This window comes from Daphnia carinata, chromosome 10 (genome assembly GCF_022539665.2).
Source record: "Daphnia carinata strain CSIRO-1 chromosome 10, CSIRO_AGI_Dcar_HiC_V3, whole genome shotgun sequence".
NCBI classification, from domain to species: domain Eukaryota; kingdom Metazoa; phylum Arthropoda; class Branchiopoda; order Diplostraca; family Daphniidae; genus Daphnia; species Daphnia carinata.
The window spans coordinates 7,720,933-7,748,522 of record NC_081340.1 but is presented as its reverse complement, the minus strand read 5'-3'; the positions used below and the strand labels follow the sequence as shown (position 1 = coordinate 7,748,522).

Here is a 27,590-nt window from a genome sequence, read left to right as displayed (position 1 = left end):
TCTTTGTCTCGAGTTCTTCCACATTACGCGGGAAAGCGAGGGAAAAAAAAGCTTTGTTCTATGGCCACCAGAGTTCCCTTAGGATATTGGCACTCAAGATTAGACAAGTCTGCTTTCGGCAGTGCAGGTCATAACTTTTTTTTTGGCGAGTTCGTCGTGTTCAATAAACTTTCTCTTGCTGGAAGCTATGCCCAAATTTGCCACGTACAACAGTGAAGTTTTGTTTGACTTTGATTGTTTGGACTGACTCATCTTTTACGTCATGGCTGCACAAAGAAAAAAGAAGTCGAGAAAAACCACGTGTTTGATGGCTGAGTGACTTGCTGGTGGACGAACCACATCCGTTTCCACTTGGCCCTTTGAAATCGTCAACTACTAGAGCCTATTTTCTTGACATTCCACTTATGCCGAAACTGCAATAACAGGTATGTGTGTTGCATTCTTTAATTTGTCTTTCGTCGTAGCTATGCTAGTTTTGGTGGACACAACAAGGATAATTGTTGGGGCGTTCCGATTCGATTGCTGTCCAAATGATGGATTGAAATAGTTCAAAATGTACACTTCTTGAGGTTGTTGTCATTTTTGTGTTAAAGACGAAACCAAAAGCAATTGCAATTTGCTTGCATACTGCGTCGTTGTACACGTAAGAATGCGTAGAGAGGAGCAATTTATTTTCGTCTCAATTAAAAAAAAAAATGTAATTAAATGTCCAGCGACCAAAACTTTGATTGTGCTAAAACATCTTTGACTGAGGGTCGGTAATCTGGATCTCGTTGGATCATTCTTTCTATCAAAATGGCGGCGACTGGCATTTGTTGTACTAGTGGCGCCAAATCGTAGTTACCGGCCAATGCTCTCTGATCACGGAAATATGAAGGCGATCCGAATGGGTGCTGGCCGCTCGTCAAAACGCAGAAAAAGAGGCAGCCAAGCGCAAAGATATCGAAACTCGTTGGCAATAGCGATCCTGTGGTCTTTTCCATTGTACGTCCACCACTGACTGGCATTTTGATCTGTTCGGGGGCCAGCCAACCTTCGACGTTGTCCATGTCGCCACAAGGCCAACTGTCACCCCACGCGTTGGCCATCACACCGAAGTCAGACAATTTGATTTGAATGTCGTCACGTTCGTAGTCTGGACGATTGAAGAGGACGTTGTTGGGTTTCAGTCCACGATGTACGATTCCCAACGAATGCAAATGCTCTACGCCTTGCGTCGTCTGCAGTAGGATGTTTCGTGAGGACAGGACCGGCCCTCTGTACTTTCCAGCCAGGTAATCAGCCAAGTTACAGACGCACAGTTCCAAAGCGAAGTAGCTATTTCCAACAACAAAAGAAAGAAAAGTAGAAGACATCAGACAAAACAGGGAAACACAGACAGGGAATAAGTAATTGATTTAACTCTTTTTTCTTTTTTTTTTTTTTTTTTTTACGTGAAACCCGATTGATCGGATGTGACGTGATAGAGTCGTAGGATATTGTCGTGGTCCTCTTTTCGGTACAGTTCGAATTCGTTGGCGTTCCATTTCAGCTGTTTCGTGATGTAACGTTTGACGGCCACCGGTTGTTGGACGCCGTTGAAACGGCCACGCAGAACGACTGTGCCGTTCGGTCCCCATCCAATCATCTGACGTCGATCGAACTCGATGTCGCCCACTTTGGCGGCCATTGTTGCGAATGTTCCAGCAACGACAGCCCCTGCGACTCTGGACAAACGATCGTCTTTATGTCTCGGGCTGTTTCACTTTTCTTTCGGGATGTCGGCTATCTTATCTCCCCGCTGGCGCAGATAAATGATGAACGTCCGACCAAAGACCGGACGATAAGAAACTCTTCGACTCTGTTGTAATGATGACAATTTCCGCATTTTTTCCTTTTTTTTTTTTTTTTTTTTTTTTTCATAGTCTTTTGTTTGGTGGGTGGTCATTTGGCTATTAGGTGGAGCTCTCAATAAAGTAGGCGGCCCGTAAGATAATTTTCTAGCCGGGTAGGGCGAACGTGACAAGCCCTTAAAGCATGCAATCTGAAAATATTTTTGTTTTCTTTCTAGGGTTTCCCTTTTTTTTTTTTTTTTTTTTTTCACTATAGCCAATCATTAAACTGTAGAATTCTTTTTTTTTTTTTCTCTCTCTCACGCTCAATCCTCTCGAAAACAAGGAGAAAATCGATAGCATCCCTTCAAGTTCTTTTCTCTTCTTCTTTCCGCGCTTCAATCCATGGCCGACTAGATGTAATCAAAATATATACGTTGCAAGTTCAAGTTTTTGGGTTTTTCTAAGCTCCCCGGGGGGAGATGATGGACGTCGATGCTTGTGTGCGTGAGTCCTTATGAAAAATCCAAAGAAACAAATCTAGTTTGCAAGCGAAAAGCCAAAAAGCTCAGCAAAATGGCTATGTCCCTTTTGTTTTCTTTTATTTTTTTTGAAGCTGGTTATTTATGTCTAGTCGAGGGGATTTGCTTTTGAAATTCCCGCGAGGTTCGTCATCCATCAATGGACAGTTCTACGTGACGTTTTGTTTCTATTCGTTTGAAAGTTTTACGACTGTTACTTTATGTGGGAATTGATAGCCAATTTGAAGAAAAGCTTGGTCATGTCAACATGTCATTGGGGGCAAAAACAACAGTCGCTTGGATGTTTCGGGGCGTGCTGTCGCCGCCGTGCGGGAGTGTAACACTGCGGAACGTGTTGAGGTACACGAGAGAGCACACCACCCCTCTAGAAAATTAGAAACTGCCGTTGTTTTTTTGTTTTTTTTATTGCGCTTCTTCCCCTCGAGACGTGTGCTCTTTCTATTTATTTAACAAATTTGAGAACGGGATATCGTTTTCTGTCTCGCCTTGTTTGTCCAATTCATTGTATTGTTATAAGGCCGTTCTCTAACCCAGCCCGAGTTCGCACACACAATCGTTTAAAAAAAAATGCGGGTAAGACACGCGTGCCATAACGCTCACCGGCGTCGGGATGTGTCGGTATTTTCTTATAATTTTTTTTTTTCTTTTTTTTTTTTGTTGTTGTTCGTGTCATTTTGGCCAGAGATGGGAGTCGGACCACAGCGCCTTGTTGTTTGCCTTGGTTAAACAAGCGTGTCCCTCCCGCATATATCGATCCCTACCGTTAGCTGCTACTACTACACTGTACATACCTACAAAAAAAAAGAAGCGTGAAATGTTTTTCTTCTTTTTTTTATTTAAGAGGGGGAAGAATAAGAGGGAAAGAAAAACTCAGTGTTATTATCCATCGTCAAAGACTATTTTTTTCCTGCGTGGCTGGCTCTTCTTTGTTGGCCTTTGAGTCGGTACATTTATAGTCGCGTGCCGACTGTCATTTCCCTTTTTTTTTTTTTTTTTTCTTGTTCCGGAGCTGAAATGACTACAATTTCGAGCATCGTTTGCAACGATCGTGTTCTTCTGCGCCTCCTATTTTCCTCCCCCTCCCTCCCCCCCCCCTTTTTTTTTTTAAAGACAAGATACTCGAGTTGCCAAGTTTTCTATTATTATTTTTTTTTTTTTTACGTTGCCACCCTTTTTAAGAAAAACAAAAAACCGTACAAATTATTTTATCTTTCATTTTGAGCTTCGAGTCATGACGTCATCGGTTGTACCGGCCGCAGTGCCCGTCAGCTGATTGGGCCACTTTTACGTTTGGGGATTCATGTTTTATATTGGGATTGTCTTACTTGCCTTGTCGTTACCGGGTCTATATTTTTATTTTGTTACCATTTTTTTTTTTTTTTTCGGCCTGTGTTGAGATGAGCCCTGCAGGGCGTAGATATAAACAGACGTGTGATGCAAAAAAAAAAAGGGATTACAGATGAGTCTGTAATAAAAATGGCGAGTTTATCTACAGAGAAAATTCAGCAAACTTTTTCCCATTTGTTTTTTGTTTTTTTGGTTTCCAAAATAGACAAAGAAAATGAAACATAGGCAATTTTTTGCGTGTTGAAAAGTTATTGGATTTCTGGCGAACGTGGGGGGTGGGGGGGGGTGCTGGGGATCAGACGTCTGTCTCATTTGAATGGATGAGAACGATCAACCAGGGTCTGTCGGATGAAATGCTCCACGGCGGATGCAGCATGGCTTTCCATGATAAACATACAAGCGCCTTTTTTTTGTTTTGTTTTTTTCTTCCTTCCTTCTTTTTGGGTTGCTATAGTCAATCTCGACTGATGTGAACAACAAGCAGGGACACACACACACACAAAAAAAAAAAATAAGAAAGAGATGTCAAGTAATAAGGAGAGGTCCTTTCCTATAGAGGATAGAGTGTCTATCGATCTTGGGTTTTTCAGCACAAAAAAAAAAGGAAATAAATAAATAAAGAAAAAAAAAGAGAGGGGGATGCCATTCAAGTGGTGAAGGCAAAACGAAATCGGGAGAGTCTGTGGCTATTCCGTTATTCTTAATATAGTCCGACGATGCAGCATTCTTTTGTTTGTTTCTCTTGCGTATGCGTCTTCATCGTCATGGCGACGCTGAATATTGTAATCCAGTCGGCTTTGACTCTCTTTGTTTGATGAATCGAATTTCGCCTTATATCGAATCTCCATATTCTTTCTTTTTTTATTATTATTATCATCCGTGCGCGTTTTTGTTTTCTCCCTAATCCGCAACGGACATCAAACACTAAAGCAAAAAAAAAAAAGAAAGAAAGAAAGAAAGAAAAGAAAGACAAAATGAAAATATGGCTGACAAAAATGGGAGGAAAGCACTTGGTTGATGAGTAGAGATGAGAGACTCTGAAACTGTGGAACTCTTCTTCGCTGGCCTAGTAATCACATTGGATAGATGATGGATACAAGGAAGATGTTGGAGTGGATCCGGCCAATATTGCTAGTAGGTCGCTAGAGGATTATGTCATATGTACAGAGTGCAGACAACTTGTTCCGCCTTTTTTTTTTTTTTTTTTTTCTATCACACTTTGAAAAGTTGATGCGGAAACGAGCCAAAAGTTTCCGGTACCAGTTCGATCCGTCAGCGTCACCACCATAGCACCCGATGCCATTTCGAATCAAACGGGCCTGTCTCCCTCCCAACAACAAAAACACGCTCTCCTTTCTCTTTTTGTTTTTTTGTTTTTTTTTGCTCTCTATACATATTTGGTGTGATCCACAATGGTGTAATACCAAATAGCACAACGTATAGAAAGATAGAAAAAAGGGCATTTTTTTGCTGCTGTTGGTGTGTCTTTTCATCGTCAGCCGGGCGTCGCTTCACGGATCGATACAAAGCACGTTTTTTTTTTTTTTTTTTTTTTTTTTTCGGGAAATCACGACTTGTCAAACAGCTTTTAATACTTTCAATTTTTTTTTCTTTCATTCTTTTGAAAGAGATAGTATTTAACGTATAACTGGGGTAGTGATATATCTCTTCCCCCTTTTTTTTTTCATTTTGGCTTTTACTGGAGTGAGGAGGAGATGTGCAGGTCGTGCACGTATCGCTTTCCTTTTTATTTCTTTCGATTTGTTTTTCTCTTTTGCTCAACTTCGTTCAAAGATTGCCGTGTAATTGATCCGGAAAATGAGATCGTCTCTGTGTGTGTATGTGTGTGTGTGCCATCGTTAACCAATGAGCAACGAGGCCTACCAAATCTCTTCGTTAACTTCTTCCCCCCGTCTTTTATTTTTTGTCTTTCCTTTGGCGGGGCGTAGGTTTACACGAGATAAAAGTTTGCGTCATTTGGTTGGCAAACGACGCGTTTCTTTAACGGTCAAACGATTTTCAATGACGTCATCATTAACCATCGCTCATCCTTAAATCATTCGACTACACACGTGCCAATTCCGGCTGTCCCGAAACATCGGCTTAAGGAAGAAGCCTAAAAAAAATGTTAGGGGGATGAGGAAAGATTTATCATGAATAGGTTTCTATTTTATTAAAGCTCGCTGATGGTATTAGTTATTATACCAAAAAGGACAACCCGCAACCCCGTTTTCAGTTTCAAATTTCGTTCCAGTCGATTATCCATTGGACTGTTTTTTTGTTTTTTTTCATTTATTTTATTTTGGCGTCCACGATTTCGTTTTGAGTTTATCCGAAGGAGAGAGAAAAACAAAACAAAAACGTTGTTTAGTGCGTTTCCTATAAATGTGGGGCCGCTGCTCTGATGATACAGACATTCCGGCGGATGGGGAAGAGTCGTGAAGATGAAAGATCGCAGCATTAAGATGGGGGAGCGTGCGGGAGGGAGGAATAAAGAATCGAGAAAGAAAAGAAGAGAATAATAATTCGATGGTTGGGCAAAAAAAAAAAAGTGGACCGTTCGACATAAAAGCTCTTCTTTTTTGTTCGTTGAAGGAAAGTTACTTCAAACTGCCGCCGTCGTTATAATTCAGTGTAGGGGCGGAAGGAAGAAAAAAAAAAGAGGGTGGGCGTGGATCCATTGTCGAGTTGTTGCAACGAAAAGAAGAAAGAGATTTATGGATATCATCGTGACACGCCAAGCATTGCCGAGCGGTTTTTTGATGCTGGTGAGAGACGGACCAGATGTGTGTCTATCAGATCGAAAGCACAAAGATTTGCCGAATGAACGTAAATATCCATCCTCGCTCCCTCTAGATATCCCCCTTATACTTTTAAATCGAATCATAGATTTCAGTTTGCAACATTTATTTAGTTGCTTTGTTTGTTTTTTTTTGTTTTTTTTTTTTCATTTGGCGATTGCGCAGTCTTTGCATTCCACTCTCAATACAGATCGTTTTCTTTTGAGAGCTGCTTTTTTTTTTGTTTTTTTCTTGTTTTGTTTTGTTATCTTTCCACCCCGTGCTGCGCTGTCCGCTGTCATCGTCACCCACTCGATCCCTCCCCCCATTCGCTCCTTGTTTTCCCGCTAGTCCCACCCTCTGGCAAGCCAACCTCCGTTCCGCAGCAAGTTTGGCCGGCACATGTGAACCAGAGTCGGACCCGGTCTGACCTGGCTCCCCCCTATTTTTTTTTTTTTTTTGAAAATCTTTTGCTACGTGCTGCAAAAAAAACAAAGCAAGGAAATCCCCGGGAGGCAAAAAAAAAAAATCACGAAGCCATCGGCAGACGACGGGATCAGCCAAACTAAAGAAAAAAAAAACGAAAAAAATTCCTTCCTTCTCTCTTTCTGTGTCTAACACAAACAGTAAGCCATTTCCTTTTCGCATTTTAAAACAACGACCAGCTGTTTGATTTTCTTTAGTTTTTTGTTGTTGTAAATTTGCAATTGAATTAACTTTTAAAGATTTTAATTCATTTACGAGCGCGCCGTTGGTTTTATCTTTTTGCGGGGTGGGGACTTTCCACGAGTTTTGTGCGTGTTAGTCAAATTTGGATGTCATGACAACCATCGGAATCGAGAAGATGGTTTCATTGTCGTGGTAACGCGCATGATCCCTACATTTAGATGAAAAACAGGAGAGAGAGAGAGGGTCATCGGTCCGGTTGGCATTTGTTTTCGGCGTGCAACAGCACCAAAAAAAACCTGGGGCTTCGTTTTACTACGTCGCTCTTAAACTCGTGTACTTGATTCGTATTTTTAGCGTTGTTGGGAACAAGAAGCAAAAGGGAACGTTGGAAACCATAAACAAGTAAAAGAGAGCTATGCACACTGTTGCCGACATGGAATCCCGTTGGATGACAACATCAACAAAAGAAAACGCAAAGACAAACAGACTGTGAAAGCCCCAGATCCTCCCCCCTCCCTCCCTCCCCCGCAAAAAATGAGAAATTGAAAGTAAAACAGCGGTGTAGTAGTAGAGCGGAAATCAAATATGTACCCGAGTATTGTTTGACATCCAGATGCATTCGGTACAAGACAGTGGCCAAATCATTTCGTAATGAGCGCGCTAGAGAAAGAGAGAAACGATGGTAATGAATTGATCGGCTCTGCGTTAGGAAGGCTTGTCGCATTTAAAGTGGATGGATGAGTTGGTTAGCTCACCTCATTTAATAGCAAACGCAGCTGTTTTCCTCCTTGTTATTTGTCTTTGTAGGGACGACGTAGCCAAGACTCGAAAATCGAACTGATGGCCTGTAATCGATGCCAGTCCATGGGTTACTCTCCTCCGTCACTAACTTATTAAGACGTACTAGCCCCCCCCCCCCGCGTGCGTTAATCTACTGTCATTAAAACGCGTACGTCGTACAATCAAGATCGTAAAGATCCTCGTCCTATTGCCACCGTGACATTTTTTTTTGTTTTTTTTTTGGCCTTGGTCGCGAAGGCAGAACGAGAAAGAAAAGGGGCCGCATCAGTTTATACGACGGCCATCAATTCAATGGACGGCGTGCCGTACCGTGTCGTTTTCAACCTAATAGAGAACGCGAGAGACTATGTTCCTCTTTTATTCGAACAAGCCTATCTATCGCCCTCTCTTCATTGATATTGTGTTTCAACCGGAAGTTATGTGACGTGTTTCCAGCCGCCCCCTTCTTCCTCGTCCTTCTTTCTTTCTTCTTTTTTTTTTTTTTTTTTTTTAATTTTCTCTCCTCTCTTTCTCTTTTGCGAGGGCAAAAGAAAGAAAAACAAAAAGAGGAGAGCGTGTGAGCCAGACGCATTCGATCCATTGAAAATTGATCCGGCGTGCTCCTTCTTGTTTTTTTTGTTTTTTTTTGTATGTCTCTTGCAACAATCAGCAGTCAGATCAAATATGCTATCACTCCCCAATATTTTATTTTCTTCTTCGTCTTAATGGACGATGGCCGTTCATTCCTCGCCGTGTGTGTTTCAGGCTCACCCATTAATTTTTTTTTTTTTTTTTTTTTTTGATTGTAAACAACCTAAAAGACTGACCGGATGGTGAGGGGTGGGAGGAGGAGTGTCTTATATAGCAGACGGAAAGAAAATGGGGCAGAAAAAGCCGAGTAGTTTTCCTAGCCTATAGGCCAAGTGAAGTTCCTAGGGAGATATCCGGCCAGCTAGCGGTGACGTGTTTGATGGACGATGTTTTTGTGGCTACATCGAGAAAAAAAAAAAAAAAAAAAAGCTTTTCCTTTTCTTTTTTTTTTTTTTTTTTTTATCAGTAAAAGTGCATTGAGGAAGAGATGGGGACCTGTTTTTGACAGTTTTATATCTTTGGTATTTTTTTTTTTTTTATTAAGCGGGTAAACATGTCCGAGTTGCTCGTCTCTATGTTTCATTTGTTTATTATTTCACGTTTCCTTTTAGTATGTTTTTTTTTTCTTCTTTCGAGTTCAATCTGATTCTTTGCGTACGTAAATAGTTCCAGCCTGAATATATATATGTAAGGTACCCATTTTTTTTTTTTTTTTTTTTTGTATGCGCATCTTTAAAAAAAAAAAAAAGTTGGTCGATGGCAACTAAGAAAACAGAGTCACGTAGTGTTGCGTGACGATTCCCCGCCAACGGCCGAGAGCCGAAAGAAGACGAAGAAAAAAAAAAGCCATAAGAAAAACGAGTTGACGCTAAAGTAACATGTATAGAACGTATTCGTGTTTGTGTACTTTTTCAAAGCACTGAGAGCACATGCCCCGTCGAGTTTTATAACAACAAGTTGAAATGTTTCTTTTTTACGCTTCTTTTTTTTTTTTTTCTCTTTCGAACATCATTTATTTTATTTTATTTTTTTTTTTCTCGCTATTTCGTTTAAAGTGTATCAAGTTTTACGTGAAGGCTACGAACAGTTGGCACGCAACAGCCCCAAACCGTGATCGCCTTTTGTTTTCATTCTTTCGTAAATGTGAACATATGCGAGAAAACTGCCTAGTTTTGTTTAAAGAGCTCATTGATCAAGTCATTCCGTGCGAATATTTTCGACGTCAGTCGGATAAGGAGGAATCCGCGGTTTAAAGGGAACAAAAGAGGATCACGATATCGCATCTCTATGCGGCCGAACAAACGTGGGAATAACGAAGAGAGAAGGCAAGAGAGACACGGATAATATATAAATGCGGTGTGTGCGTGATAGTGATGAACGTTAGAGGCTTGTCAGCCTTTCGAGCTCCTCCCGTAGAGAAGTTGGCCCGATCCATCATTTCGCCAACGGCGACTTCTTATTTTTTTTATTTTTTTTTTTTATATGTATTTCTTTTTTATTATTATTATTGTCTTTGAATGGTGTTATCTTTCGGTTTGGGGCTCGACAAGCGAGACCAAATCATGTCTTGCCATTGAGTACGTTCGTTCGTGCAAGAGCATGCACCGCAGCCATTCGTCATCCCATTGATAGCAATTGACATCATCTTTTGAAAACAAACATTTCTTATGGTACGGGGGGAGGGGGTGGGGGATGGGGGTTTGGCCTTTCCGCTTGACGTGTCGACTATCTTCGATTGGGCCATGTTTGATGTGCCTCTTCTCTATCAAGACATTTGGGGTTTTGACGGCCATCGAACCATGTTGATGGCCGTTGCCATTGGCAACTTGGTCCAAACGTGAGCTCTTGCCTTGCGCAAGGAAAAATGTGTACCTATAAATAACCCCCTTTTTTTTCGAGCTGATTATGAACGATATAAGGGAAAGCGTGTTGTGTTTCATTTTTTGATTGACATGTGCCTCGTTATTTCATTTCTTATTTTTATTTTTTTTGCTTGCACGCAGGAAACATCTGTGAACGCGGCAAGAACTGGTGTTGGGAGGGGGAAAGAGAAATCAAGCCAGCCCGAAAAGGGAAGTGATCCAGCTTAGCGCAACGGCGAAAGGGAGGGGAAAAAAAAAAAACAAAAACAAATTAGCGATGGCTGATGAAGAGGAATCTGAAGAATTGGTGATGATTGCCGAAAAAGCCAGGTCATTGTTGAACAGGAGTGAACGTCAAGTTCTCAGCCACTGTTGCCATTCGTACCTTTCCGGCCGGATGGGTGTCCACCACTTTGTCGACTCCCTACTCCGTCTACTACCCACTCCCGACAAGGTACTCGTTTCTTTTTTTTTTTTGTTTTGTTTTTGTTTTTGTTTTTGTTTTTTCGCCAATTGTTTTCTTTTTTTATTGAGTACTACAAATCGATGAGTTTGAGCTCTCGTCGGGCGGATGTCTTGAGAGGGCGGAATGTTTTGCCCAAAGTTCGTGACTAGTCAAAAGACAATGGCCGAGGATATGGTAGCTCGAAGAAAAGAAGAAGTAGTACACACACACACACACACACACACATATACACACACACTCGCTTGGGTCTATTGGTAGCTTGGGATTTGCAAGCAAATGGCTTTTTGTGCTTTCTAACTTTGACACGTCTTTACAGCTGTGCTATCCACTCTTCATTTTAGCCATTGTTCTCTTTCCCCCCCTTTTTTTTTTTTGTAGAAGCTTTTTTTTTTTTTAATTTTGCCCCGGTTGTTTGTTTTCTTTTTTTTTTTTGTGTGTGTGTAATTCTTGTAATGGCGGAAAATGTTATAGAGCAGCTATAAGCCGGAACCGCCCAGCTGGTGGTCTAGTTTCTGTCTTGGCAACAACAAAAAAAAAAAAAAAAAAAAAAAAGAATCATTTAAAAGAAAAGAGAGAGATTGATATTTTTTATGTTTTAAATAGTTTTTTTTTTTTTTTTTTTTTTTTTTGTGTTTGGCTGGAGGGAAATTTATTTTTCCGTTGATCGTGCAGGCCACTTTTCTGGTCGAGTTGCGCGAACTGGTGCGTGATGAAGACCACGACGAATACGACTACAGGTATACCTTTTTAACACCTAGGGCCTATTTCTTTTTCGTGTTGCATCAAATGTATAAGTATTCACTACATATGTAGAATTCCCTTTACATAACGATCGCTTGTTTAAATTCGATACTGTCATAGATTCGATTTTGATTTATTTGATTTATTTATTTTGTTTTCGTTTTTCTTTTTATTGTTTTTCTTTAATCCAACAAAATGCTGCTTGAAAAAAAAAAACAAAAAAAAAAAAAAAAAAAACATACAAAAATTTAAATGTTGGGCATGGCGAATGGATTGGTGGCATGACGAAGAGTCTTTACCGTCCCCAACCGGCCCTTCCGCTCCATCCAGTTCCAGAGCGGTAATAGCCTGGATTATGAGCAATCGACTGAATGTCTTTTGCAGGTCGAACGCAACGCCCCTGGTGGCAATCATCATTCCTATTATCAAAACTACCAGTTACTTTCGCAAAGTAATTCAGCCAACTGCTCGCCTGACATCAGGTACGCATCCACTTGTACGACAACTACAAACAGCAGGTTTAAAACGTTACCTTCAAATGAAAAAAACAAAAAAACAAAAACAAATTAGAAATACAGCAGACACGCAAAAACTTGTTTTGCCTTTTTTATGGAAGGGAAATAAACCCAAATCTAAATTTTTTTTTGTTTTTTCTTTATTTGAGGACAACAAATAATGAACATTGTTTGCCATTTCCCAGAGAATCCAGCCGAGCAGCAAAGCCGTTAAAGGTATATAGAACAAATACGAGTGTTATCGCCTTGAATTCATTTGATTTTTGGAAATTTTGAAACAAATTTTGTGTGTCGCATTCAACAGGCGATGGGCTTTGAATCTCCGACGCAGGTTGTCGGCACGTCGATGCAGCCATCAGCGGCGCAACCCTTCCGGGCTGGATTGAAAGAGACCAACGTGGCCATGATGCCGATTGACATGACGACCGCCTTTCCCACTTCATCTGCCTTCAAACCTTTGATTGCCTCAACGAATCACGTCAAAAAGGTAAGAGCCCCCTTGGCAAACTCCCTTCATCTTTTTGTTTGTTTCTTTTTTTTTTTGAACAAAATCAATGAAAAAAGAAGACGCCATCTTACACAGATATTGGATTGTAATGTACAGTAAACAATGTTCCATATAATACGATATAATTCCAGAGGAGTGGGGGAGGGGGCAATAATAATAATAGGAAGCCAATTTTTTAGACAAAAAAAATTCGCAAAATGTTCGATGGATATCGTAGGGTTTTTTTGTTTTTTTTTCCATTTGCGTTATCAGAATTTCTTGATTAAAAACAAGTTGATTAAAATGGTTCCTGGAATATGGTGGGGACATAGCAAAACACGAAAGGGCGGGGGGAGGGGGGAGACACACACACTAAATTTAATTAGGAGTTTTAATCGTCGGCATTGGTGGGGGTTGAGACGGGCGATCCCTCGTTGCTGGATATTTCTTGCTCGGTCGAGTCGTTGACGATGTAGTCACGCGGCGGATCAGCCGGCCGACGTTCCTGCTGTTGGCCATTGCGGCCGGATGTTGTCATTTTAGGCCGCGGGATCCGCCATCGCTTCATGTCGCCACCCAACCAATAGGCAGCATCGCTCAAACTCGTCTAAGAAAAACATTGAATTCATATTTTAGAATTTTGAGTTTGACATAAAAAAAAAAAGTTTGACGGACATCCAGTTCGTTAGCAGACGAGATTTATATCGTTCAATGTCTGAGTGTTAAAGGCCGATGTACTGGTGTCAGCAGCTCGAGTTTCTTTTGTATGTTCCTTATTCTTTTTATTTCTTATCGTGTTCAAGAATTTATTTTTATTTGATTTTTTTTTTTTGATTTTTATTTTCCTGGTCTTTTATCATTTTTTTTTTTTTTGTTGTTCACGACCGGTCGTGACTTTCGTCTTGAACGTCTTATCCAACGTTAATTGGGTACGCATAAAAGAAGACCCCCCTTCCTCTCACGGTGTGTACATGTTCACCTTGAACAATCCGACAGAAGGTCGTGTTTGTTTGATACCTGATGGACCGGACCATCCGGAATGAAGAAGCGAAACATACACAAATTCACGAAAGACGGAAAACATAAACGAGAAAGAAATGCTCTGCATTTTTTTTTTTTTTTTTTTTTTTCTTTTTGAGTCTGACGGAATTTTGTTTTCGGGGGGATACGAACAGGGACGGTGAGAAATTTTTCACGTAAATCGGGACCTGTTGGCCGTTGTAAATCCGTTTTATTTTTAGGAGAAAAAAAAAAACTCTTTTACGATTCGTGTAGGTTTTTTTTTTGTTTTAAATCTTCAAGGAAAAAGGTGCCATCTTCCTCAATTTCCTTGTAGAATTCTCCCTGTCCGCTATCAATATGTTTTCAGGGCTATTTTCATATGCGTCTTTTTTTTTTTTTTTTTTTTTTTTTCTTTCTCCGTTGTTTCATGTGAATTAAAAATACGTGATTTTACGTCAAGTTTTTTTTGTTTTTTTTTTTCCTCTGCTCGTTTCGAGTCCTTGAACTGGGTTGTTGACTCTTTTCATTTTCTCACTAAACAAAAAAAAAAAGAATCCCCTCTTATTCATCGTCTTTTTTTTTTTTTTTGCTCGTGACTTGGAACCGCACTGTAATTAGTGACGCAACCCATTCCAAGGATTCCTGCATTTAGCAGTCAGGAAAAAAAAAAAAATCAACTCGGCGATTTATATTTCTGTTTCTAAGGCCACTGAAGGTAAAAAAAAAAAAAAAAAAAAAACGTATGGCAAGGTCTTTGCGGGGAACAGACGGGGGGGGGGGGAGGGTTAAAAAGGTGAAGAGCAACATCCACTTGGAGAGCCATTTAAAAAACTTTTTGCGATGGAATTAGTATTTTATTGAAATGGTTTTAGAGTGCTAATAAATAAAGCTATTTGAATTGATGAAGCAATCGGCTCTGTTTTTGATTCGAAAATTGGTGGACCGATTCGATTGCGACCCACAAACCGTTGGCACAGCTATAAAACAAAAGAAAAACACTGGCAATAGAAAACGAATGGAATGGATTTTTCATTTGTTTTGTGATTTTGCCAGTCGTTTCTATTTTCGATTCACAAATAGATTTTTTTTTTTTTTCTTTCTCTCTTTTTTTTTTTTTTTTAGGTTAGGATTTTACGGTGAAAGTGGTTTTTGTTTTATGGGGCGTACGCTTCGGAGCGAGTCCGTTTCGACATTGGAATATTAGATGCGAGGGAAAAAAAAAGCGTTCAGGGGAATTTCGAATCGTATTGGAGTCGTTGCCTCGTTCGGCAATCGGCCGATCCATTCGTAACGGCTGTATCACTTTCATTTCGGATACGGAGCCCCATTGAAAATTAATTTTTTTTTTTTTGCCCTTTTTCTTTACATTCATAATTTAACCGAAACTTTTTCGAAATTGTGCGGTTTAGAACAAAAGGAATTTCTACACAGACGATTTAAAAAAAAAAAAATAAATGGCGACCTAAAATTCATTCAACTTTAGCTGACACCAAACACATTGAAAGAACATTGTTATGTGTGTGTGTGTGTGTGTGTGTGGTTAATTGGAAGTTGTTATCTTAAGCGTTTTTTATGACGTTGTCTGTGTGCATTCGGGAAATGATTGGCGAAAAGAGGCCGACCATGGTCAATCGTCTGCAGTACTTTATTGTGTGATGTCGTCTGCGTGATATGACGTCACACAGCCTATACATAGAAAAAAGAAAGAAAAAAAAGCTCATTTTATTGTTGTTGTTGGCGATAGAAAGAGAATCCCCCTGGCCCAAGTTTTGGCAATGAAAGAGGTCACCCCAATCGAGGTCTGTTCCTCAGTTTCATTTCCCGTGGTGACAACAAACGAAACACCTGGCGTAATCCTTTTTCGCCCCCAGTGTCATTTGGGTTGGGACACACATTATTCCCGTCTCACCTTGGCATTACGTGTAGGAAAAAAAAAAAAGAAAAAACTCTAATGGAATTAAGCCGCTGTTATGCGTTATCATCACATACCGGAATGAATGATTTATTTTTTTTGGCTACGAGTATATCCGGTCGGAAGTGGAAAGAAGAGCAATTGTTGGAAAAATCGTGAAAAGGAATCGAGTGACCGCCAACGTGAAGGCAAAAAAAAAAAAAAATGCCACATCATAACCACATGGTTGATGATGGACTTTAATTGAAGCAATGGCCTCCCCTCGAGAGCTTTTTGATGATGTCTTTATCTCTTTTTCTTTCTTTTAACTACTAGCGAAATCATCCACTAACCAAATGGCCATCTGCTATTTTTTTTTTTTCTATTTCTCGTTCTCAACTTGAAAATGCGCAACCGGCGCACGTTGGCTTTTATTGTCGTCAGATTATTCACGGATGACTAAAAGTATCTCAACATCGTGACCAGAATCGCAGCGTTAAACTTTTTCAAGGTTGTAACAAACAAAACTATTGTTCCTCGAATACCCTTGTTGTTGTTTTTTTTTTTGTTTTTTTTTTTCATCTTTAAAAAGGTAAAAAGAAAAAAGGGCATTTCGATTTACACGTAAATGATCTATCAAAATGCTTTGCTTGTCTTACCTCTGCTGTGGTTGCCATGGTAACGACCGGCTGTTTTTTTTTGTAACGCAGAAACGAAGCGACGAACGAAATGATTGTGACGCTTTGCACGTGCTGCTCTTTGTCGTGCTTCCTCCTTAGCAATTCACTATGCGCAATCCTCTTCCCTTTAAAAAAAGAATACGTTTGTTTTTTTTAGAATCACAGATGTAGAAGAGAAAACGTGTGTTCGCTACGAGCGTCAGAACAGCAATGGTCCAACTTTGCGCGTAAACCGTGAACGACTTTTTCCTGTGTTCGTTCTTTTTCTTTCTGTGGTGAGGGGGGGGGGGGGGATTCGTTTTTTGGAAACTCCCCCTCGTTCTTTTCTTTTTTTTTTTTTTTTTTTTTTTCATTTCGTGTCGCAGCAGCAGCAGCGACTGGGCTGCCACTTTTGTCCGACTGTTGTTGTCGGAGCTGCTGGCCCGTTTCCGCTGAGCGATGATTCGCGGTTGGGCGGCCCGGTCACGTGATCCAAAACCACAATCGAAAAGCAAGAAAAAAAAAAAAAAAAAAAAGAAGTATTCCAGAGTTGCGGGCCACCCTAGTCAAACCTGCTGGATGAGAGAGCCGTCGGTAATCAAAGCCGAGGAAAAAAAAAAACGCTTGTAGCTCCTCTCTTTTCTCCAGGTTTTGCCTTTGTTTTGTTTTTTTGTGTGCGTGTGCGAAAGAAAGCCCTTCGTTAATGCTAGAAACTGACATTGTTTCGCTAAATGGTAACATCGCCTTCGTTAGCGCGCAAATCGTGAATTCTAATCGTCAATCAGCCTAGTTTAAGAAAGAAAAAAAGCTGCATCTCTTTCGTTTTTGCAACGTAGTTAAAAATTTGACATTGACGTTACACATTCGTGATCGGAGAGCCAAAGTCTTTTCTTGCCATTTGCTTTGGTTGGCGCGTGCACAGCTTCGTGATGTTCTTTTTTTTTTTTTTTTTTTTTTTTTTTTTTTTCTTACGAAACGTAACGGCACATTTCGTAGCTTCCAGCATCTCGCCCGGTTTTCATTTTTTTTTTTTTTTTCATCAGATGACTAGATGAGCGAATTGGGAGGGCCACCTTAAAAAAAAAAAAAAAACTAAAATAAATTCCATACAAATGTACACACAAGTCTAAGAGCACGTTCATAGCGATTCACGGCGACAACAGATGGCCATCGGACTAGTATCGAGCAGCGGTTTTTTTTTTTTCGAATTTTATAGATTTTTTTTTTATTGCTTTTGATATATCTGTACACTTACCGTTCGTAACTGAGGAGTTTGTTGATCCACGACGTTCAGACGCATGGAACGGCAAAATTCATTTTTTTATTTGGGAGCTTTGTAGCGCCAGTACTGTGTTTTTATCGTGCGTAGTATCCACACGCGTTTACATAGAGTTGTCTTCTTGTCTGACTATCTGCGCAGTGGGCAGCATCGCGGGCTGCTGCTGCTGCTGCTGCTGCCTTTCGACCGAATTCATTTACATAACGGGACACTCGTGAGCGTCCCTTTTTGTGCTGATGTAACGTTAGCAACCATTTGCATTTTTCATTTCCTTTTTCTTTTTTTTTTTCTTTTTTTTTTTTTTTTTTCTTGCCCCCTAAAGGAATCCATTGGCGAGCAGCAAAATGGTGGAGCTCAGGCCAAACAAAAACAACTGCCGATGAATAAAAGTACAACTGGGCGTGTAAGTTTTTTTTGGTTTTGTTTGTTTGAAACAAAAGAGTTAACGATAAAAAAAAAATCAACTGTTTTGTATGGGTAGTTTAAAAAAAAAAAAACGAACAAGAGATGAAAGTCGATAAAAAAATTGTTTTTTGTTATACAAATTTGCATATAGACCGGGTGCAGGCTGCCGGTATCGGATGACGAACCGATGGAGGTCGTCATTCGAAAGAGCAAGAAGATGTTAGGCGTGGCCATTGAAGGAGGAATCAATACACGCCATCCTCTGCCCAGAATCATCACCATTGATGTAAGTCAATTGCAATCCAACAGCTTAGCGTCAGCTTCCATGTTTATGCCCAACGCGTTTTGTTGTTGGCGTTGCCATTTTGGCTGTGCCTACAAGGAAGGCGCCAACAACGAATGCAAAAAGTGTTACGCTAGGTGTTTTCTTCTGTTCTTAATCACAATTTTCAGCAAGCACTAATCAAAGATTTCTCTTTTTCTTCCTTTCGTTTGGATTGCCGACACAGGGCAAAGGAACGGCGTTCGAAGCTGCCGGTCTGCGGATAGGGCAAACAATTCTGCAGGTGGACGGCATCCAGATGGAAGGTGACGATTTATGACTACTCGTAGAAATAGCCTTTCTTCTTCTTCTTCTTCTTCTTTTTTTCTTTTTTTTTCCTCTCTGGAATATCAGTCATCATCACATTTATCCCATCCTATTTTCACTTATTCATAGCGTCTTGTGGAAGCCTTTGAATGGATCGTTTTTCATATTTCTCCTTCCATTATTGACACGTAGTTTATAGCTCCGCGTCTGTGACATAGAAAACGAACAACGAAACAAAAAAAAAAAAAAAATGCCCCGCGTGTGTGTGTGTGTGTCCGTATTTGGCTGTTGCTTATCATTACAGCCAGCATATAGAAAACAAGGAGACCTAGTTTGCGTAGCGTTTGTGCTGGCGAAACGGACAGCACAAACGATACGGGCCGAGAGAATCCGTTCCACACAAGGCGGATGGCCATGTAGAAACAATGGAAAGAAATTGGTTACGCTTCATACGCTCCCCGAACGTTGCATTCTATCTGGGGTGTGCCTGTTGTGTGTTACGATAATAACGTTACGCAGACTATGTGTTGCGCAGCTGCCTCAGGTGGAGAGCATCCCCCCCCCCCCCCCCACAATATGAATTTCTTCTTCATAATTCAGCTGGAAACGAGGCTAACGAAATGAATGTGTGTGTGTGTCGGTGCTATGACGTCAGTTTACCTTCTTTTTTCTTTTTCTTTTAATGTCCAACACCTACTCTGCCCGTAAAACGAAAATTAATAAGAAAGCAGAAGAAATAACAGGGAAGAGTTGGTTTTTAAAGAAAGGCTGTTTACCATTTTGATGCATGGCTTGTATCAGCCCAAATGTACAACCGGGTCAATAGCCTTCCCATTTTTCTCTCGTTTTTTTTGGGGGTCTTTCGTTAATAGTTGAGATGTGTATGTGATGGGGGCTCATCCGGGATGGTGGATAGACTCGAGTGGTAGGTAAACGATGTGAGATTCGTACGTACTGATCCGCCAACTCGTCCGCAGGCCCTCAACGTATGCATATATGCAATTGGATAGGTGAAGCTTCCCTGTGGTTAGCTCATTATATAGTCGTTTGAATCCCGGCCTTTTCTTTTTTTTTTTTTTCTTTTTGACCAATTTTATTTTTCTATTATTATTATTTTTTTGCTATTTTGCTATTGTGTTTGAATTTGTTTGTTTTTTTTTCTTTGAATTTTTCGTCGATTTCTCCGCCTACGTATCAAATCGCATGCGATAATAGAATTTCTTATCATTTTCTTCTATTTCAAGCAACTTTCCCAATCTCCTTCAAAGTGATTTTCTTTCAAAAAAAAAACGTTGAAAAAAAAAAAAAAAAAAAACGAAACAGCTTGACATCGAACTAGGTTTAAGGATGAATGGATATCAGGCTACTCTTCCGTGACACGTGAAAATGCCGAACCGTTAGATGAACGATTGTGGAAAGCGAGGGGGGAGGGGGAAAGGAGTTTGTTGGATGAAATTGTTGGATGTGTACGGTACAATACTCGTTACTTGATGGGCTATTTTTTACTGTACACATAAATATTCATAATGCGTGGAACTCTACGCTGGCGGGCGTGACTTTCACGACAGCTAAACTGGGATACTGCACTTTATTTTCTTTTGAATATGCAGATAAGCATTTCGATGTGGGCTTCGTAGGAGGAGGTGCTACTAATGAGGTCATCTGCAATTTGAAAGGAAATGACACACTCTTTCTTCAATCATGGCACTAAAAGAAAAGAAAGATAAAAATAGAGTTTAGATGACGCGTTATCATGCAACTATGGCGTCCGTAAAACATTTAAAAAATAAAAAAAAACTGCATTTAAAAAATATTTTTTTATGACTTCTGTTTATACGCTTCTTTGTTTTCTCTTTACAGGTTTGACTCACGAAGAGGCTGCTCGCCTCATCGCCAATGCTTACGCCGACCGTAGCGTGCCTGAATTGAAATTGCTTATGAGCCCAAGTACTTTCCGTCCGAATGCCAACTATCAACCAGAAAACTGATGATGGAGATTTCCCCATACGGTCCAACACTCAAAACGAAATCCGCTTCTGCCAAATTTCGTACCGGCACCGTGTTATTTTTTTTTTTTTTTTTTATAGCCAGGAAGGCAAATCCCAAGTAAGTGTTGTTTTTTTTTTTTATTGTTATTGTTTGATTTCTTTGGCTCTATTGCACGCCTGATGTAAATTTTATTGTTAATGATTTAATTTTGACGTTTTCTTTTATTCAGGTGCTTTTTTGAAAACCAAATACCTGTTGAAAGAACTAAACAACAACAAAAAAATACATGTGTTTTCTTTTTATTCTGCCTTTGGAAACAGTGTTAGTTCACTAGAGGGTGCTGGCTAATCATTAAAAACTATTATTGTTATTATTCTTTAAAAAAAAAATAAGTGTTTGCATTCTGTTATTGTCCTGTCATGCGCAATTAATATTTCAGATTTGAATTTTAAACGTTTGTAACTCCCATGAAGTGGCGTTCTTATTAGAACCATAATTTTCGTTTTTGACTTTTTGTCTTTCGCCGACCATTCTGCCTTGTTGCTTGACATCTTGTAAATTTCTCCATAGGGATTCTATTAAACATTGTTTCCTTTTGTTTCCCGATATGGATTCGATCAAAAGCGGAACCTATTGTTATGTCTAACCCAACTTGATCGACCAATCTTTGTTTCCGATATTTCTACCAATAGATGGCGTAACGAAAGTGCGGCCCTATTTTATGACATCGTGGGTTCAACATGGTCTCCGCGAGTTGACTCGACCGTTCGGGTTTCCCAGCGGCACCCGATTCTCGCAAATTGATTGGCTCTCTCGCTGTGACTGCAGTACACACCTCCACTGAAACCAAGCTACATCTCAGCTGTTGAAGTGTCGTCTGCGTCAAATCGTCTGCTAGTGTCAAATTTCAAAATAGATCCAAGATTATTCACAAAATTACAACAAAAAAATAGGAAAACTGAGTGGCAGTGTGCGTGCAAGAAAGGAAAAAGGAAGAAATTTCACACGAATTGATCGGTTTTTTAATAATCAAAGAAGTTTGATGTGTCACGTTAGAGCTGTAGCGTACTGGCGCGTTAGTAATGGTTTCGATTCGCACACACGCTATGTTAAATTTTAGATTACTCCAAAACTATAAACTCTACGTAAAAACAAATTCCATTTTCGTGTTCCTGGTTTAATTTTGCATCAGAATCATCTATAGTTATCTAGATTTAACGATCATTTTTTAATATGAAAAAATTTTAAGCCCGACAACATAAGCGCGGGCTTATTTTTTAACCCAACTTTTACCGTTTTTTACGTTTTATTTAAAACTATGAGTCCCACGAGAAAACAACCCTCATATTCGGATGCCCGTTCAATTCTGCATATACATAAATATGGCAATCCCTTTTACCCAAAATAAAAATAAAAAATATTGGCCTTTTTTCTGTTTTACTGCTATTGCCATCTACCGGTCACATTTCTAGTTAATTTAGTTAACGAAAAACCATCATACTCCATTTTGGAATAAACTAAAGGAAAGGAGCAAGAAATGAAAGTGTGTTTCCCCAAGTATTACGCTTTTTTTCTTTTTTTTAAAGTTAAATCTTGATTTGGATGATTACTTTAAATTTGTTTAAAAACATTTAGTTTGTGACGGATAAAGTTTCTCGTAATGACCTTTGCGTCCACAAGAGGCGCCTTAAACCGTGGCTCATCGGGCAGCTGTTTTCAGGCATATTTCTTGATATTGGCTTAGCGCGTACAGTCTGCCTTCCTCGCTCGATTTTGCTTCTTGACCTCGTGGCTTTGGCGATTTTTGGCGTTTAATTTACTCATTTTTCAACGCTTTTCAAGGTACGCTAATAGATAATAATTAATAGCTGATACTAATGTTTGAATAATTTTGAGTTGGACAAATTTTGTTGTCTTCGAAAGATTAGGTGGTGGAAGTCGTAGTTGCCATGAGGTAAGAAAAATAAAAATACTATTCGGGTTAGTACATTCTAGTCTGGCTAATCCATAGTTATTAAACAGTTCGCAAAAGGACATTTTTCCATGTAATGCCCACAAGGAGGAGGTGGGAGTCGAGCATGTAGGTGTCATAAGGTGAATATGAGACTCGTATCTAGTTTTCTTTTACTACAGCTTAGTGTTCATTTCCAACCAAGAAGCGGGCCATGTAGCAAGGGATTTTCCACAAGGAGGGGTCATTGGTGGCAGCAAGTGTTACAAGGTAAACATCAATTGTATCTTCACAAAAAATATTTTATGTTCCAGTGTTCATTGTCTTACCCCTAGTGTCATGAAGTTGGCCACACCTCGAAAGGCTGTACGAATCTATTCGTGAATTGACGAAAAATGGAAAGCCGCGTGAACAATACATTCCGGAAGCTGTGACATGCCATGAAAAGGAACTGTTTAAGTGGGATCGTCTGTGGGGAACGCTATAACAATTTTGATAAAGTCGTTCTCCATCGAATCCAGGTAAGGCATTTTTCGAAACAGTATTTTATGATTTGAAAATATCTATTGGGTTTGCTTTAGGTTACAGGAAAAGATGTACCTCAATACATAACATCACTCGAAGAAGCCGGCCCGCGCCCACTACTACTTCAAAACATTAAGAATTCTGTCTACATCAAACCAACACCTGTACAGAAAGCTTCAGTTGCAGTTCTTGCCAAAAAAGATTTGATTGCTTGTGCTGTCATGGGCTCCGGCAAAACGGTAATCCAATTAATTAACGCTGTGTAATTTTGAAACCCTGATGCCCTCGTACTAACTTGATTCGAATGGGTCGGTATGAACTGGGTAAGTCGGTGATTGACGACTGCTAAAAGGTCCAATTGCATCTAAGATACTCAACAAACCCTTCGTGACATTCGTTGATTAAGTCATCTAAAATTTCACATTTCTTCATATAGGCGGCGTACTTGGTACCGGTTATGAACATATTGTTAGAACAAGGTGTTGCTGGTGCGTCCCCGCCATGGTTCAAAAGCCAGAAGTTGTAACTGTCGCACTCACTCGTGAATTTTCGATTCGAATTCACCGCGGGTCGTGTAAATTCTCCTACAATTCGGTTTTAAAATCTGTCATTATATATGAAGGAACTGTCACGAGCCATCAGCGGTCAAATCTTCAAGCTGGGTGAAATACTCGTGTCGCGACCGCGGGGAGACTCGAGGATTTTTCTCGACCTTGGAGTATTTTACTTCTCGACGGCCAGGTTTTTAATTTTGGACGAAGCTGATCGAATGCTTTATGGGTTTCGGTCCCGATATTGAAAAAATTGTCAACCATCCAACGATGCCTCCGAAAGTATTTTCTCGATGGCTTTTGAATATGACATTTGACTGATGTAATGCTATTTGTTTCTCTGTAGGGAATCCGTCGTGTTTGTATGTTTACGGTTTAACTGGCGCCCAAGTCGGAAAATTGCCTTGTCTGGAAATTTGGCAAAGTGTGACGGCTTTTGGCAGAACTATGATTGAGAAAACAAGAGAGGATGTGGAGTCTAAATTTTGCGGCGAGAATGGCTATGCCCATGACGCCAAAGTAATATCCCTGGATTATGAATAATTATTTGCAGAAGTACTGACTAATGGATTTTCTTTTAATTTAATATCACGTCAGGTAACCTATGGTAACAGATTCTGTAATGGTGAAATTCGGTGTACCCACGGTGGCCGAAGCCATGGAATTAGGCCGAGAAGCTGCCGCATTTATGTCGGCAAAATTTGTCAAACCCATTAATTTGGAATTGGGAAAAGTCGATTACCCCTATTTATTGATCAACAAAAAGAGGTAATTGCGGTTATGATTTATAAAGACTTGTTAGATGAGATACCAGTTGTACTGACTGTTTCTGTCTTCACAGGTATGCACGATTGTATTGGACCAAACCTGAAAAGTTTGACAAATGGATTGTAAAGATATAGAACCCGTTCGTCGTGATAATTGCCAACTCGTTGCCAATCTTATCAATAACTGTCTGCAGAAAATTTTGATGGAGCGGTAAACAAAAAGTCATCAATTTTAGTATGCGAAGTTTGAGGGTTTGATTTTTTCTCTTAGAGACCCGGATGGAGCCTTAGAATACGCCAAACAAACAATTTCCGACTTGCTGTGCAACAAAGTCGATATCTCACTTCTGGTGATTACCAAGGTAGAGCGTAAATATGTTTTGGAATACTGTGATTTTATCCGTTTGCCTTTTATAAAAAAGGAGCTGATTAAAACAGATAAAGACTACGCCAGCAAACAAGCACATGTGGAACTAGCTCACAAGATGCGTAAGCGAGATGCTGGTACAACCCCAAAATTAGGGGATCGAGTTCCGTATATCATTATCGCAGCTGCTAAAAACGAACCTCAAGGTTCGTCTTTGGATTTCAAATTTCTCATGAACTATTAAGTTTTCATACGTCTTCTTTAGGCGGAAGACGCGATTTTAGTCCTGGAACACAGCGTACCTATTGATGCCCAATACTATTTGGAAAATCAGCTTTCAAAACCCTTTGTTTGGATTTTTGAACCCATACTTGGATCTAAAGCGGAATCATTGTTGCTACGTAAACACGGACTCATCGCATTTATTTGCTTGACATAATTGAACCGTTTGTATTCCGTATTGTAGATGGTTACCATACCCGGACGCCTTCAGTTGTTACTTCAAAAATTGGTGGATTGGCTAGCTTTACCACATGCAAATCCACCTGTGTTGGATGCAAAACCGTCCCTCCAGACGATAGTGCTGTATGCAAGTAAGTCTAATTTCTGCCTAACTCGGCGGTGTTTGTTAAAATTACTGTTCCAATTAAACAGATTTTGCAAGCCGAACGAATCGGAGTTCTACCAGAGGGAAATTGGCCAACTTTATGCTCTCGAAGAGAAGTTTAATCGTTTATGGACAGAATGTCAACGGTGCCAGGGAAATCTCAACGAAATGATTCTTTGTTCCAAGTAAATAGTTTGAGTGATATCATAATCATGTTACATACTTAATACTAATCAATTGTCACATTTAGCCGAGATTGCCCCATCTTTTACATGAGGACAAAAGTTAGAAAAAATCTCACGGAACAGGATAAACTTATGAAAATATTCGGCCTACCCTGACAACCTACCGCTCTCGTCAATGATGGTGCATACAGGTAATGGTTTGGCTTCTGTAAAATAGATTGAAAACCATAAATTACGCATGAACGATGTGGTCTGGCGAATACCTTGCCAAGGTGACCATGCATTACTTTCGAGTGTATTTAAGGTATACCATTTACTTGCTTTGTAAAAGCTAAGTTTTTAACTTGTGCATCATAACGATTTTGAATTGGGTAAGTTGCAAGTCGGTAGATTTGTTCCGCAGTTTCCCGGATACCAGCATCCTGCTTCGCGAGAACTACTCTACGTTGTTCGGGGGGGGGTGGGGGCTTAGACGAACATCTGAATCCGATATTGAAGAAGTCTTGCATCGATGGACACTGACAAAATATAGGTGAAATAGCTAATTTTTTTTATTAGCAAGGTTCATTTGTGTTCCAACTCATTTTATTTTTCAGGAAACTGCACATGAATGTTGTGTATTTTATCATAAGTAGAATAGAGAAAGATTCTGTAGTAGTAGATCTCTTTAGTTGGGTATTGAAATTGGCTTTGGTGTGTCTGGGGTCCGATGGGGTCTCAGTTGCATTTGATCCTACTTGTAATTTATCACTGCCAATGCCAGTCGAAAAGGAAGTACTAGTTGAACTGTATCTGGCTTACATGGATCTTTTAGCAGAAAGTTTTCTGCTTTCAAGGGATTCGAAGAGTTTGCAAAATATTATGTCTCTAGGATTCCACAGTTTTACGTAATTCAATTGACAAGAAATTTATACTGATTCTTGTTTTATTTTTCTAAAGGCAGATTCGTAATTATAAAGAATTGGGAAAGAAAGTTGACGGAGGCTCAGTGCCAAAAAAATTATGGTAGTTGGAATGATGACCAACCAACAAACAATTCAACCAACAAAAAGGTACACAGTGAGATTTGCTTAACAATTATGTTTATTTAATTTATTTTAAAATTAATTTTAAAATCCTTTTTGTGCAAATTCATTTTTGAAATTGTTTACTTCTTTTTCGAATGGTTCCGTTCACATTTGTTGTTCATGTGAGATGTTATATTTACCAGTTACTGCATTATATTTACCACTATTGCAAGATGTTTGTTTAGGAATTACTACTGTTTTGTTTATCTGGAATGTTGTGTGGGAGTCCATCAGGAATTGCTGGTCTGCAGTAAATTTGTCAGGTATATGTTAACTCTAATCAGCAAAATGTTCCGCACTAATTGTGTTTGGTTTTCTTGGTATAGGCTAGGTGATGAACATCAATGAATCAGAAAATGTTTTGCATGGGTGGTGAATGTTCTGACAGTTTTTACAGTTGTGATGTGGTGTATTTCACTTCCACGCATCATGGTATTCTTATCTATCAGTTGAATTGTATGGTTAATTTTCTGTTCGTGTAACCTCATTTCCTCTTGACTCATCTAGTAGAAGTTGGTGACCTGATTCAATGAACATGGAAAAATCACCTTCGCCCACGTTGACGATGATACCTGTACCGAAGTGCTGGAAACTAAAATTAAATTTTCTTTACAATTTGGTTTCAGGCTATCTTTATAATTTTTTAATAGTTTTGCATTTATTGATGAGTCCGCAAGCTCTTAGCTGATTTCCTCCTTTAGATACCGCCTGTCGACGATTTGACAGCCTCACACAATTAAAGAACGTATGCCAAGAAGTAATTGATTCAATCTAATGTATGCAATGTATACTAATTACACCATTCAAAACAATATTCCAGGCCAAAGTGAGCTCTTCCGGGCAGAAAAATGACGGCGTATCCATTTAATTGAAAATAGGCGCAAGATAACGCACAATTGGCGTCCTTGTCTCAATGGAGAAATTTTGCCGTGGAACTTATAACCGAAATACCATTGCAGCTGTTAAAAAAAAGAAAAGTGTATTATCATACAGATGTTGACTACCTAACAATCCAGAGACCCAAATCATGTATTTTCCTAGAAATATCTAGGTTTTTGGATAAATAAATAAAAGACAGTGAAAAAATTGGGCTCAAAAACATGTTAAATCGCTATATTTTTAAAATGCCGTTCGTGGTTTTGGTCGCTGTATTTGTTTTAAAAAA

At 39.6% G+C, this 27,590-nt stretch overlaps 2 protein-coding genes and 3 long non-coding RNA genes across 7 annotated transcripts; 4 read left to right on the top strand and 1 right to left on the bottom strand.

Annotated features, from left to right (window-relative positions):
- Nucleotides 1-144: 144 nt before the first annotated feature.
- Nucleotides 145-21,482, top strand: LOC130701560 (whirlin-like). 3 transcript variants are annotated; one of them, XM_057523527.2, is made up of 11 exons: nucleotides 145-425; nucleotides 10,524-10,836; nucleotides 11,521-11,585; nucleotides 11,880-12,071; nucleotides 12,254-12,320; nucleotides 12,409-12,591; nucleotides 17,745-17,825; nucleotides 17,979-18,113; nucleotides 18,337-18,415; nucleotides 20,277-20,522; nucleotides 20,635-21,482. In XM_057523527.2, the coding sequence occupies exons 2-10, from the start codon at nucleotides 10,660-10,662 to the stop codon at nucleotides 20,402-20,404; spliced, it is 1,107 nt and encodes a 368-aa protein (XP_057379510.1). In that variant the 5' UTR covers nucleotides 145-425; nucleotides 10,524-10,659; the 3' UTR covers nucleotides 20,405-20,522; nucleotides 20,635-21,482. The 3 variants fall into 3 exon arrangements, with proteins under 3 accessions (XP_057379510.1, XP_057379511.1, XP_059353187.1); XM_057523528.2 differs by lacking the exon at nucleotides 145-425 and adding an exon at nucleotides 6,952-7,106; XM_059497204.1 differs by lacking the exon at nucleotides 145-425 and adding an exon at nucleotides 6,954-7,106 and having other exon boundaries at nucleotides 12,290-12,320; nucleotides 20,635-21,477.
- On the bottom strand, nucleotides 651-1,741 carry LOC130701561 (serine/threonine-protein kinase/endoribonuclease IRE1-like). The gene is made up of 2 exons (XM_057523530.2): nucleotides 1,434-1,741; nucleotides 651-1,317 (listed from the first exon to the last, which is right to left on the bottom strand). Exons 1-2 carry the CDS (start codon nucleotides 1,667-1,669, stop codon nucleotides 702-704), a joined length of 852 nt encoding a protein of 283 aa, XP_057379513.1. The 5' UTR covers nucleotides 1,670-1,741; the 3' UTR covers nucleotides 651-701.
- Nucleotides 21,483-22,425: 943 nt separating the features above from the next.
- Nucleotides 22,426-23,092, top strand: LOC132088409 (uncharacterized). Its single transcript, XR_009421961.1, has 4 exons — nucleotides 22,426-22,499; nucleotides 22,562-22,626; nucleotides 22,692-22,877; nucleotides 22,938-23,092. It is a non-coding gene; the product is annotated as an uncharacterized LOC132088409 (long non-coding RNA).
- A 231-nt stretch (nucleotides 23,093-23,323) lies between these two features.
- On the top strand, nucleotides 23,324-26,414 carry LOC130701366 (uncharacterized). Its single transcript, XR_009004030.2, has 11 exons — nucleotides 23,324-23,714; nucleotides 23,779-23,951; nucleotides 24,030-24,200; nucleotides 24,274-24,410; nucleotides 24,471-24,561; nucleotides 24,622-24,772; nucleotides 24,832-24,967; nucleotides 25,033-25,159; nucleotides 25,221-25,358; nucleotides 25,424-25,890; nucleotides 26,298-26,414. It is a non-coding gene; the product is annotated as an uncharacterized LOC130701366 (long non-coding RNA).
- A 115-nt stretch (nucleotides 26,415-26,529) lies between these two features.
- On the top strand, nucleotides 26,530-27,445 carry LOC132088396 (uncharacterized). Its single transcript, XR_009421945.1, has 4 exons — nucleotides 26,530-26,688; nucleotides 26,752-26,857; nucleotides 26,933-27,182; nucleotides 27,246-27,445. It is a non-coding gene; the product is annotated as an uncharacterized LOC132088396 (long non-coding RNA).
- Nucleotides 27,446-27,590: the final 145 nt, after the last annotated feature.

What these genes read in the sequence shown, in the direction of transcription:
- LOC130701561 (XM_057523530.2), bottom strand. Translation starts at nt 1,669, where the DNA reads ATGGCCGCCAAAGTGGGCGACATCGAGTTCGATCGACGTCAGATGATT. An exon ending in TCCGATCAATCGGGTTTCAC is followed by an intron (nt 1,318 to 1,433) that starts GTAAAAAAAAAA and finishes TGTTGGAAATAG; the next exon opens with CTACTTCGCTTTGGAACTGT.
- LOC130701560 (XM_057523527.2), top strand. Translation starts at nt 10,660, where the DNA reads ATGGCTGATGAAGAGGAATCTGAAGAATTGGTGATGATTGCCGAAAAA. An exon ending in CACGACGAATACGACTACAG is followed by an intron (nt 11,586 to 11,879) that starts GTATACCTTTTT and finishes GGCATGACGAAG; the next exon opens with AGTCTTTACCGTCCCCAACC. An exon ending in ATAAAAGTACAACTGGGCGT is followed by an intron (nt 17,826 to 17,978) that starts GTAAGTTTTTTT and finishes ATTTGCATATAG; the next exon opens with ACCGGGTGCAGGCTGCCGGT.